Below are 13301 nucleotides of genomic sequence, written 5' to 3' on the forward strand. Positions count from 1 at the left end.
TGAGATAGATAGTGATCCTAGATGTGAGAAAGTGTGGGAACGGGGCTTGCTAGATGCTTGACTCAGGGAGCGACGAGCGATGGAGGGTGCGGAAAGGAGGTGTAGTGCCCATTTGGCGCAAAAGCAATGGTCGCGTCCCAAGGACCCAAGGGAAAGAGGGAGGTATTCTCCCTAGCACATAAGTTCAGGGTGTTCCCGTGATTCTCCTTCAAACGGGGATCAACTGCCTTCTCGGAGCATAGGCCACTCTACTGTTCCTTGCTTAGTCGCTGGTGATGAGCATCTGAAAGAGTCATTAAGTTCTAAAAGGATTAAAGCCTTGAAAAGAATCCTTCCGTCTGTGTCTTGAGTTGGCTATTGCAGTCAACTGAAAGAGGCCACTAGGTCACTCCTGAGAGCAGGGACGCAAATGACATCGGGGATGCCATTTGTGTCCCTGCTTTAGCTGTGATAGGCTGCGTAAATATATACGTAGCCTATCACAGGCCGGCGTAGGGACGCAAATGATGGCCACTACGACGGCCGCCATTTGCAGCCGCTGCAACCCGGCAGTGGCTGGAGCCGCCGCCAGAGCTGGAGCAGCAGCCAGGTAGGCTCCGTTTTGCGGGGCTTTTGCAGGGTGGAGGGGTGTGGGGGTCTGTTCTGCCACGGATTCCAGGGGTGAATGGTTGGAATGCTCAACCTGCATGTAGAGCAAGTCCTGTACTGCTGAATGGTGCCCCAGTATGGGGAGAATCCGATCGAGTTAGAAGAGATGGCATGGATTCTAAGTGCAGAGACAAGGGGAGACCAAAAGGAGTAACACGATGCTCCGTTGGGGCACTACACTTTGGAGCCAGAGTCAAGGTGAGATTTGGGAGGAGATGCCCATCCTCCCCATATGTTCTGTGGAGCAATACTAGCATATCATAAAAGCATTTTGGTTCAGGGTTCTCCTCTGCAGGGTGCTACATTGACAACCCTGCATTTTCCAGGAAAAACAAAGGGTTGGAGCTCAATAATGCCCACCCCCTTCACACACCCCATGCAGTTGTAGGAAGGGTGGATCCTAACCCATCTTGTTCAGAAGAGCCCCCCCCCCTCCAGGCCAAATGAGCATCTCTGTGATCTGAAAGAGCAAAACATCTCCGAGATCTGAAGTTGGCCAAAGAAGGGTGAATCCATCACAGAGGATGAAGCTTTTACTGTACTTCCATCCCAGCTCAATGCATTTATGACCCAGGACTGTCACCACCAATCATCAGGAAGCAGATTGCCTTGGTCCTCGTCTGTCTCTCCTCTTTGGGCTTCCTGCTCTTGCTCTTCCCTGCCTCTCATGTCTGTCTCCTGTATCCAATTTATATAGCAGGTAATCTGGCATGGATTTTTCACTTGACCCTGGCCTCCTGCCCCCACCCATTTCCACAATGCCATCATCCTATTTGAATGGAGAAAAATTGGGAGCAAATCAGAGGAAATAAGAAGGTCCTCTAAACTTGAGTAGTACAGAGGCGTGTTGCCCTGGCTGTGGGTGTTGAACTCTGAGGTTAGAGGTTCCAATAGTGATAAATCAGATTCAGGTTTGCTTCCAAGGAGACTTTATTGAGTACTTACAGCGCACAGGTGTACCCAACGGTTGGATCAGACAGCTTCTCTGAACCCAGAACCATCGGGTACAATAGGTTTTATAAGGCAGCTAACAGGAGCAAGCACCCCTAGCACTCATTCCCAGCATAGACTAACAGCACTAGGTTCTCAGCACAGCCACCTGTATCTAGGGATGGGCAGATTCCCTACCTTCCAGTCTGTGGGGAATCCACCTGGGGGGGGGGCAATCTGGTCCTCCCCCCAGAATCCCCCAGAGCTGGCTCCTCTCCAAGGTGATTATGAGGAGCCGCACGTCGGCTCCGTATCGCTGAGGAATACAGATGCCAATGGCGTAGTGGACACCACTTGCAGCCGTAAAGCCCTTAGTTTAACCTAATTGCACATTTACGACTGCATTTAGGTTAAACTACGAGCTTTACAGCCGCATGTAATGTCCACTATGTCATTTGCATCTGTATTCATTCCTCAGCGATATGGCAATGGGGACCGCCATTGCCATATCGCCAGTGATACAGAGCTGGCGTGCGGCTCTGCGGAATCGCCGCAGACAGGAGCTGGTTCTGGAGGATTCCAGAGGGAGGCGGAGGTAAGTCATCCATTCTGCCGTCGACGTTGGAGGCTGGATTCTTTTGGATCTGGCCTCATTTGGGTCCGCAGCAGAATTCTCCACCAGCCCTACCTGCATCTCAGCATAAACACATAGCTTCACTTCCCAGGCATGGCCTGATAAGGCCCTCAAGTATTAATTCACAGGGAATGCTCTGGGGCTGTTATCAGCCTTTTGACTCATCTGCACATGCTCAGAGGCTTACTACCAAGGGATTGCACCAATAATGAATTTAAGCAAGCATTATGGATCTATAGGCCCCTCTGACACTATAAATGACTTGGCTATGCTCCTGGGGCCAATACAAGAGGGCAAAAAGGAGGCTTGGTGGTGCCATGTGGAACTTCCTTTGAAGTCAGTTGAGAGAGAGCTGGTGGCCCCGCAGCTGATAAGTGGGGCAGGGCAGAGAGACAGCACTGCACCTGTTTTAAAAGTGTTTCTTTGGCTCACAGTGAGCTCCAGGGTGCAGATTAAAGTGCTGATACATTTGAAGCCTTTCACAGTCCAGGCTCATGATAGGAAAAAGTAGGGCTCTGCAGAGCCCATCCAACCAGCTTAGGAGGCTGATTCAGTGGTCCTGAATCAGCCCTGACCCACTTTCAGCTGCTCCAAAGGCAGGTTGACCCACTTCTGGCTCCAGATCTGAAGCAACTTCTAGAGACCTGAAGCGGGGGGGGGGGCAATCCCCAGGAGACCAGGAAAGGGTGGGGGCCTGTCCAGACAGGTGCAAAGCATCCCCCAAACACTTCAGAGTCCTCTAACCCATACTGGAGTGCTTCAGAGAGATCCTGACGCGTTTCAGAACTTCACTGCTTCGGTCTGAATCACCCCGATCCACTAGGGGTTCAGGATTTGGACCGAAGTGGTGCAAAGCCCTAATAAAAATGATGTCTTCCACAGGAGGCTTGGACATGCTCTCTTTCAGCATCTGATGAGGACTTGTCCAATGGCCCAACCATCTGAGATTTGGAGGGTGACAATTGGCAGGAAGGCATGTTGTGTTGTGGCATCATCCCTGGAGATTTGGTTGGTCATGAGTCTCAAGCAGGAAGTCCTTTGTGTTTCAAGGGGCTTTGGTTTTTGAAATTGGAATGGGATTTTTATGATGTTATGCTCTGGTGTTTCATCATTTGTTTTTTCTTCGTGCCTCTATTCATTTAATAGAGGTTCTACTCTATTAATAGAGGTTCTACTCAGTGGTTTGGCACAGTGGAGGCTGGTGGCTCTGATTTGGGTGAGGCTGTGGTTCCATTCTGAGTTTTAGTCAGAACCACCTAGAACTCTGAAAGAGTCATCCGAGATGCTGAACCTATTTGGGGGATATAAATCCTTCCTGTACCCCCCTTAGTGTCTCCAAATCCACCATATATCCCCGTCTTCTAAAAAAGCCTTTCCTCTCCCAGCTGTGGGATGAGGCCTCCAATCCTTCCTTTCCCTTCTGCCCTGTCACTGAAGATCAAAAAGGGGAAGAGGAGAGGGCCTTTTCAGGGGTTGTGCTATCCTCCCTCAAAAAGCTCATCTCCCTCCCCCTACAGTTCTCCAGGATTGCATGCATAAGTTTTGAAGCTTGTTTTTTTTAATTCCTATTGCATGTAATTTCTGTTATTTTATGGTTGTCTTTTAGTTTATTTCATTGTTGTACCTTTTCTCCTTCAGTTCTTACATTGCCTTGAGTACATGTGTAGTAAACATGGTATATACATTTTGAAACAAACCAACAGACCAAATACCTCCGTGCCATGTGGTGATGCATGAAAAGTGCTTCCCTGAAAGAAGGACCTGGGCTCACATCTCTATTTCACTTATGGTCACTATTTTGAGAGCCTGTTGGGTCCTCCCTAAGCTGTATGACTCATTTCCATAGATAGAAATATTCATAACACTGGTTCCTTGATGCTCCTTCTCTTTGCTGCCAGACCGTGCCTCGTTCCAGGTGCACTGAGAGCTGTTGCCCCAGATACGCCAAGGAGGTCCAGGAAGGAGAGCCACCTTGCTGCAGTGCATGCACTCCATGCACAGATGGAACAATCTCCATTCGGGAAGGTGGGTGACATCAGAGGAATGGGACCTAACTTGGGAAATAGGGCAACCATTTGAATCCACCCAATAGTCTCCACAACCCTATTCTGATTCTCTCTTCTTTTCTTTTAAACCCCTTGAGCAAAACATTCTATGAGTAGGTAAGAGAAGAAGGCTTCATGGATGACTGTTGCTGCTAGTTGAAAATATCATGGCAATTCCTTGAAAATAGAAGCAACAGGAGGGTTGGACTTGGACCGGAGAGACCGGAGTTCAAATCTAGGGATGTACGAAACACCGCTTACCTGGCTCCACCGAGTTCCACTGGGGGGGGAGGCACTCCGTCCCTCCCCCCGGAATCCTCATTTTTTTTTTAAAAAAAAAAGCGCATACGCAAATGACGGCACCCATGGGCACCGCCATTTGCGTACGCGCTTTTTTATTTTTCTTTCAAAGTCACCCGTGATAGGCTACGTTAATCGTTACATAGCCTATCATGGGTGGTTGTTTTTTTTTTTACTTCCTTTGTTGCAGAACCCAGAGTCAGAGAGACCACGGAGTGAAGGAAAAAGAGATTCTTTATTTAACGTGCGGGCTTAAGGCTGGAATCATTTCCAAAGAGCCAGAAGCCCCGAAATACATCAGCACATTGGTTTTATAGACATTGTGACACATATGAAACGGCTCCTCCTCTCCCTCCCACATGGGGTTGCAGTCCTCAACATTTCTTCTCCTAGCACCATTGTTTATAATACAAGAACTGGGTTATAGGGTAGCCATGATAAGGAGAGAACAGAAGAGAACAGCAGAGAACAAGATATACAATTGTATGACCTTTGACAAAATAAGGAATTCCTGTGTCTCGTCAGCTTACAACAATGTATTCAAGAGCTCAGCAAGAACATGAAGCATGAGACTGCATGAGGCTACTTAGTCTGACCCCCGATATGGCTGCTACATTCCCCCCTTAAATGCATAATTTCATTACAATTATAGCATTTCTGATAACCATACAAAGCGTTTTGTGACATACATATTACTTAGCCTCTTGTTGGGCTATTAGAGCATAGAGGGCAGCTGTTTTACTAGCTGAGACATAAAACAGATTGGTTAAACAGCGCATAAGACAAGGAACGCAGAGACATAACAGTATCTCTATGAACAACACTGGTAGAATTAAGATGAACAATGCTTTTAAGCCAGCTAAGATCTGGAAGCCAAGGGGTTAACTAATTGAGCTATTTGTTTTGTCTTATTGTTTTGTTAGCTACTATATTGTGCAGCTTGTTGATCTGTTCATCTACAGCATTGCCATTATCAGTTAAGTTAAAACAACAGAGCTTTTGGTGTGTCTCACAACTTAAATGATGAAGAAGGAAGAGGTAATCTATACCAGGTCTGTTTTCTAGAACTGCACCTCTTAGATCACGCAACTCTTTATTTAACAATGACAATGCTCGTGAGGTTGATCTTTAGACCATTAGCCAAGGCTAAACCTGGAACCCTAACCAGTGACATTGCTAAGGCCAATTTTTCTGAGTCAGAATATAACTGCACATGACTATTACAATTTTTAGTTAGTTGGAGTGCTCGAGGCTGCTGTCGATGGATTTTCTCGGGCTACAGGGGAAGAATTGGCACCAGTTCAATTGGCGGCTGAGGCAACATGGGTGGTTATTAGACAAGTTGGCAGGAATGAATGACCAAGTGCGGGAACTACATGTCTAAAACCATCCATGAGGCAAAGTATGTGGGCATTATTAAAAGATATGTTTTGAATTTTATTACAGTGGAAGGGGGCCAGGGATAGCTTTATATTTTCTGGAAAATTTTTGACAATTAAGCATTCATGCACATGTAGCATTTGTTTCAGCAATGATGGGGGTGCGTAGAGTGAACTCTGTAGGGGGTAGGATCTTTGCAACCATGCCCCAATTAGCATTTTGGGAATAAGTTAAACTTACACCATAAACTCTTAACATGGTATCTTTTTGAATTTTCCCAGGATGTCTACAGACAGGTATTAGGCAAGAGCTAGTAAGCCTGTTTGCAGGTATACCTCTTGGCAAACAAAAATGTTTTACTCTCGTGATGTTAGCCAGGTGAAGCCAGTAATTATCAGCAAATCACTGGGACAAACTTCTTTTTCCAGGGGCAGACCCCCCCTTTTGCACCTTATTAAGGAAACACAATGCAACACTACTAACACTACAACACGCATGTTTGATCTTCTTTGGGATCTGACCGTACGCTGGGCAGCTATTCACCTGGCAAGCTGCAGCAGGGTCTAGTCCCCTTCTTCAATTCTCCAGTTGCAGGTCTGACCGTACGCAGGGGGACAGTTTCCTGGTGTGTCCACAGTAAGGTCTAGCCTGAGTCTTCTTACTGCTTTTTCAGAATGATTTTTAAAGGATTTTCAGGATTTCTGTTTATAGTCTACTCTCCCCCTCTCACTGTCTTGACTCATGTCCAATGTATCCAGGGTTTAACTCCAGCTGCTTTCATAGCTGCGGGGGTGGAAAGTATGACAGTTTTCAGTCCTCTCCATCTGGGAGTCAAAGGGTTATTTTTCCCTCTTTAACTCATACTTTAACTCTTGGTTGGAAAGGATGAGCTTCTGTGATGGGAATGGCTTAATTTTTTAAGACAAAGCGAGGCTGGGCTTGAAGAACTTTGCTCAGTGTTTGAACTTCTTGTTTAAGGCTAACATTTGCTTGCTTTTGATGCTGCTCCAGTGTCAATTATGAAGTCAATGTCACGGCCCCTCACAGTCAATGTCATGGCCCCTCTCAAGCTGTCTCCCTCTTCGCCCATTCTGGCCCCTTTGGTTTTCTCCTTTGTGTATTTGATTTATTTTATTTGGGCATTCATGCCACTAATGTCCATCTTGTCCACACTGGGCACACTGGTCCTTTTTTAAGAATCTTCTGCCTCTGCCGGGTCTTCTTTTCTTCTTTCATCGATGTCTTCTTGGGCCTCTGGGTTGAGGGAGGTATATTTATTTATTTATTAAATTTATTAATCGCCCATCTGACTGGTCACCCAGCCACTCTGGGCGATGTACAACCCACCATAAACAATTTAAAACAATAAAACTTTACCATAAATTTTTTTTTAAAAAAATACCCTAACCCACCCCAAATGCCTGCCTGAACAACCTTCAGGTATACTGGTGATAGGCATCTGAAAGACGCTCCAAGTGCGCTCTGGGGCCTCGGTGGCACCTTGCAGCACTTTAGACACTTTGGTCATATTAATTGACTTCTTTATACCTGCTTTCATGGCTTTTAACAGCAGGGTTTGATACTGGGTGAGGCGCTCTAGCCCCACTTGTGTTTTGGGATTTCAGCGGGGGGGGGGTTACTTACAAGGAGACTTTATTGGGTAACTTACAGCACACAGGCGTACTTAATGGTTGGATCAGACAGCTTCTCTGAACCACGAGCTATTGGGCTAAATCGGTTTTTATACCATACATGTTACCCATGGGGCAGCACAACACTAGCAAGCATTTTCAGCATAGGCTAGAAGTGTTTGGTTCTCAGGCAGAGCTTCCTGTAAACAACTTCGCTTCCCAAAGTGCTTGATAACACTTTTATTCATTAGTATGGGAAGACAATTTTTTTCTCTTTCTTTTGCTTTTTTTTTTCTTTGCTGATCTGCCTGTATTGCAGATCATGTTTCAAACTTTTTACCTAAAACTTTCTGCTCCATGCACCAGCCTTGTCTCTTTATTTGTCTTTTTTAAGTTAAACTCACTTACTTAAACCTTTCTGCCTTACACTAGTCCCAATGACACACATTTGGGATAGGCTCTTCTTCTCCTTCTAGTTACATTTTCTTCATTTTAAAGAACTATTACATTATTGTGGCTACTTTACCCCAGGTAATAAGCTCCAGGCACAACCAGCTGCTTTTAATTTACCCTGGGGGCAACTATGGCCACACTTCTTTTTTTTCAAATGTTTTTTCTCTTTGCCTCTTGCCTCTTGCCTTTTCTTTTTTCTTTTTTCTCCCTTCTCTATCTGTCTTCTACTTTTTCTATTTCCTTCTTTTCAACTTGCTTTTGTCTTTTTTCCTTGTCATCCATTGGGAACCACACTTAGTATCATTTGGAGTTGCAACTAACACTAATCTGCAAATATCACATATACTTTATGATATCTAAGAAATCATAAAATATATACAACAAACTTTTTCTGCAATTTAACACAATGAATGGAAAGCACTTTTAGCACAGTAAGGCATGATGGAGCAGATCCAGCTGAAAGCTCTTCTGGCTGAAAGCTCAGGGCCCATTAAAATCAAGGGACGGGCATACCCACACACGCAAAGAGTTCTAGGTCACCATTTTTGCATCGGCAACTCCATGCTGCATGAGTTCTGGCAGAAGGAAATCTAAAAGTCATAGATCAAACTCAGCCTGCTGTACACTGAGCTGACTACAAACACAGACACACGGTCCACAGCGATGAGAGTTCAAGTTTATCCAAAGCTTCACAGCACTGTCCATGGCAAGTCTTTGACAATTTAAAATTTTAGTTCATGTGCAGAGTGTCTCTAAAAAGCCCAGACAATGATGGAAGCAAACAGAGAAGGCTCTGGGCAATGAAGATGCGATGTTTCCAGCAAAGGCTCTCCACTTTTGCATCAGTTTAAAAAGGGAAAGTGTGGCCCTACACCCCTTCTGACAGACAAGGGCCTTTAACTTTTTAGCAAGGCCTCTGTCTAAACAGAGCAGCACAGCTCAGCTCTCTAGCCGTGACGCTTTAACCTGGGCAACTCCTCTGTAAATTTTATTCTACCTCTGTCAGGTTCTCTCACAGACATTTTAAAAACTTGCCCTTTTTTTTTTCTCTTCTATCCTGGTACACGAAAGCACTGAAACACTGAGTGCCGAAACTCAGGACGCTGGGGGGTGATGGGCATCGCCTTATACTTGCATTTTTCAGGCAGCCGTTAATCTTCGGGGAGGCGGTGGGGTGATTTGCAGGACTTCAAAGGCAAGCTTCTCAGTTTGTTTGTATTTGTAAATCCCAAGCTTAAAACAGGACATGATGAGGTACAGGGCAGCCAAATTCCTGCTTTGGCACGGGCAACAAATAACTCGGGTCAGCTTTCTTCGCTGGGGTCTCAAACAGGAAAACAGTCTTAATTTAAAGTTGTAACATCACTGACAGCATCAGCCAGCCAGCTACACAGATCTCATTGTTTTTTAAGACAGTTGCTCCAATATCTTCTTTTCTTCTCAATCAGGTTGGGTCTCCCAGCTTACACAGTTTATTGCAGCTTTCAGGAGCATGGTAGTAGCGTGATTTTGGCTTGGCCAGGAACATGCTGTCTGGTTTCTCGGTCACTTCAGCACACACACTTAGGCAGTGTAACACTGGACACTTAAATCAGTGAGATTTCTTCATTGCAGGGAATCCCACGGCAAAAGCTTAATGGTCACGCTCTTCAGAAATCATATAGCCGATGGTCAGTAGCTACAGGCTCTATGCAATTCTAACACAGTTCAAAGCTAAACACGGCTACCTTGACAGAGATCTTCAACGTGGTCTCTCCGCTTCATTCTGCTTTGGGACAGTCTTATGGCACACTTTTCACTCGAAGAGGGGTCTAGCCTGTGCTCTGGGGGCTGATTCTTCACCTTTATTTTCTATTTTGCCTTCATCTTCTGGGTCTTCATTTTCAGTTTCCATTTCTTAGGGATTTCATCTCAATTAGGCGAGGTGATGATGTTGCACAACTCAGAACGTTGTGGGCAATTTTCCTGCCCCCCCTCTCTCGGCGCGCTAGGCTAACAGCTACTTCTTCGGCCTTACACTCTCACGCTCCCACGCTTTGTTAAAAGCCAGACTGTCCTGCAACATTTCTCTAATTAACAGCCTCAGATCTTGTTCTTTTTTTTCTCTCAGCTCGACCTTGAGCTTTTTGCTGTTTTCTCTCTCTATTCTGAATCTTTTTTAAAAAACCTTTTTCCTTCTTTGTTTGACATACATCTCAAGGGGGTGCAAGGTTTGCTTCCCCCACCACCCATAGCCTCCCTCCTAAATTGAAGACAGACACAATTAGGGAATGGGAATTGGTCAGTGAGTAAGGGGTCTCACTGGCCGACACAAGAGGATTTTTCGCACCACGCACTTTGCTACTGGCCTGGGCACCCGGACGGTCAACGGTATGCGTCAGAAACCGCTGTAGCCACTCACACAATCATCATTCTCTCCACTGCATCCATATGTCCCTGCCACCCACTTTTCCCACTTTTTACCAGAGCGGAAAGCAGCTTCCCCAACTTCCTCAGCTTCCTACTGAGTACTGGAGTGCTGGGTACTGGCGCCCACTCGGGGGTGTGATCAGGCCCCCCTTCTACCCACAAGGAGTAGGTTCTTTTGTATACGTATACCACCAACACTGACCTTCTTCATAAGGCGGGGCCCTCTTTTTTTCTGCCCAGTGGCCTTTCTCCCTAAAGGCGGGGCCCTCTTTTTCCCATATACTTGCCTTTCTCCTGAAGGCTTCCAATGTGGGTTTCAACTCAATTGCAGCTGCGATACAGGCGGGGCTCAAGTTCCTTCCTCCGCTTCGCAAGGTTCTCTTGCTGCTCGCTGCCGTTTGGGCGATCCCAGTGCAGGCTTTCTCCCATTCACTCGACAAAAAGGTCGGTGGCGCCAAGAAAGGGAGGCATGCGCCGAGCTCGTCCTCCTGGTGCGGCGATCAAGAGCAGGCAACTGCCACCTGTCTGGCTCAGAGCCTGCCACATCCGAGTCACGGCACCATTTATGTTGCAGAACCCAGAGTCAGAGAGACCACGGAGTGAAGGAAAAAGAGATTCTTTATTTAACGTGCGGGCTTAAGGCTGGAATCATTTCCAAAGAGCCAGAAGCCCCGAAATACATCAGCACATTGGTTTTATAGACATTGTGACACATATGAAACGGCTCCTCCTCTCCCTCCCACATGGGGTTGCAGTCCTCAACATTTCTTCTCCTAGCACTATTGTTTATAATACAAGAACTGGGTTATAGGGTAGCCATGATAAGGAGAGAACAGAAGAGAACAGCAGAGAACAAGATAAACAATTGTATGACCTTTGACAAGATAAGGAATTCCTGTGTCTCGTCAGCTTACAACAATATATTCAAGGGAGAAAGAGCTCAGCAAGAACATGAAGCATGAGACTGCATGAGGCTACTTAGTCTGACCCCCGATATGGCTGCTACATCTTTTGTAATGGCAGTGGTGGCAGCCGGTTGGAAGACCGGCCGCCGCCCCCGCCCCCGACTAAACACCGCCGAACTCCCGCCGGGACCCGCCACCAAGAGGGACATTCGAGGGAGATAAGTCCCATCCCGGGGGGAGCGGGGGGGCGGAGAATTTCACCAAAAATTTTGGGGGGCTGAATGTGTTGGCATTCGGCCTCCTCGAGATTTGTGGAGAAATTCTCCGCCATCCCTAGTTCCTAAACAATATCATTCTTTACAGCATCAGACTTTCTTTTCACCACCAGACACATCCACAGCTGAGTGTCCTTTCGGCTTTGGCCCAGCCGCTTCACTCTTTCTGGCAATACTTGGAAATTCCCTCTGCTCTTCCCCAGTAGTATATTGGACACCTTCCGACCTGAGGGGCTCATCTTCCGGCATCATATCTTTTAGCCTTGTGATACATTCCATGGGGTTTTCTTGGCAAGAATACTGGAGTGGTTTGCCATTTCTTTCTCCAGAAAGACCACATTTCTTTCTCCAGTGGACCACATTTTGTCAGAACACTCAGCGATGACCTGTTCATCTTGGGTGGCCCTGTACGGCATAGCTTATGGCTTCACTGAGTTACACAAGCCCCTTTGCCACAACAAGGCAGTGATCCATGAAGATACAAAACAGCATAACCTCACATATACTCCCTGACCCTGAATAATGTTGGGATAATAAACACAGTTGCTTCTCCACATTTCAACATGGTAGGAAGCTGTTTTTATTCCAAATCAACCCATCAATCCATCTAGCCCATTCTTCTCTTCTCTACTCCAACAGGAAAGCACTCCACAATGTCCCACAGAGATAGCTTTCCTGGCCCTACAGCAAAGGTCCTCCTTTTGGTGATGAGGCCATAGATTGAAACTTCTGGTGATAAGCAGGCCCTCTGCAAGGCAATGTTGGTTTTTCTTTCTGCCCAACTGCACATTGTTCCAGATGTACAGTTGATGTGAATCCTACTGAAGTCACTTTCCTTCTTCTCTAGGGATGGCGGAGAATTTCTCCCCGAAACTTCAGGGGGCCGAGCGCCAACGTGTTCGGCCCCCCGAACAAGTTTCGGTGAGAAATCCTCCACCCCCCCCGCACCCCCCCGGGACGGGACTTACCTTCCCTGAATGTCCCTCCCGGCGGCGGGTCCGGCTGGCGGTTCGTCCGGTGTGCGAGCGGGGCAGGAGCGGCAGCCGGTCTTTCGACCGGCTGCCGCCCCCGCCATTGCAATCAAAGAAAAAAAAAACACGTCCCCTGATAGGCTACGTGATGATTCACGTAGCCTATCATGGCTAGATTTGCAAAGTCAGCCGTGATAGGCTACGTGAATCATCACGTAGCCTATCCCGGGTGACTTAAAAAAAAAAAAAAGTGTGTACGGATAATGGCGGCCCCCATAGGGAGCCGCCATTCCCGTTCCTTATTTGGTGGCTGTAGTCTACGTAAATGTTTCGCCGTAGTCTACGTAAACATTTACGTAGACTACAGCAACTAAATAAGGAACGTGAATGGCGGCTCCCTATGGGGGCCGCCATTCGCGTATGCGCTTTTTTTTCTTTTTCTTTTTTAAGTCACCTGTGATAGGCTACGTGAATCGTCACGTAGCCTATCAGGGGACGTGTTTTTTTTTTTTTTAACTTTCGTGTTCGCGGCCGGGCGAGGCGGGAAGCCTCCTCCCCGGCCTGAATTTCGGCCGGGCGAAGCGGGAAGCCTCCCCCCCCGGCCTGAATTTCGGCCGGGCGAGAAGGGAAGCCTCCCCCCCCCGGCCTGAACTTCGCGGGGGGAGCAGCGAAGCGCTCCCCCCCACCGCGAACAAGCTGCGAGAAAAGGTAAGTGACTTT

At 47.0% G+C, this 13301-nt stretch overlaps 1 protein-coding gene across 1 annotated transcript in view; it reads left to right on the forward strand.

The window, feature by feature from the left end:
• Nucleotides 1-2066: 2066 nt before the first annotated feature.
• LOC146356400 (vomeronasal type-2 receptor 26-like) overlaps nucleotides 2067-13301 on the forward strand; it is a 39845-nt gene continuing 28610 nt past the window's right edge. Inside the window, exons 1-2 of the mRNA XM_084830090.1 lie at nucleotides 2067-2173; nucleotides 4128-4237. Of these exons, the coding sequence (XP_084686216.1) occupies nucleotides 2067-2173; nucleotides 4128-4237 (217 nt within the window). The remainder of the gene's footprint in view (nucleotides 2174-4127; nucleotides 4238-13301) is intronic.

Source organism: Heloderma suspectum, chromosome 2, assembly GCF_057233095.1.
Source record: "Heloderma suspectum isolate Gila_16-S chromosome 2, 16-S_ref, whole genome shotgun sequence".
NCBI lineage: Eukaryota > Metazoa > Chordata > Lepidosauria > Squamata > Helodermatidae > Heloderma > Heloderma suspectum.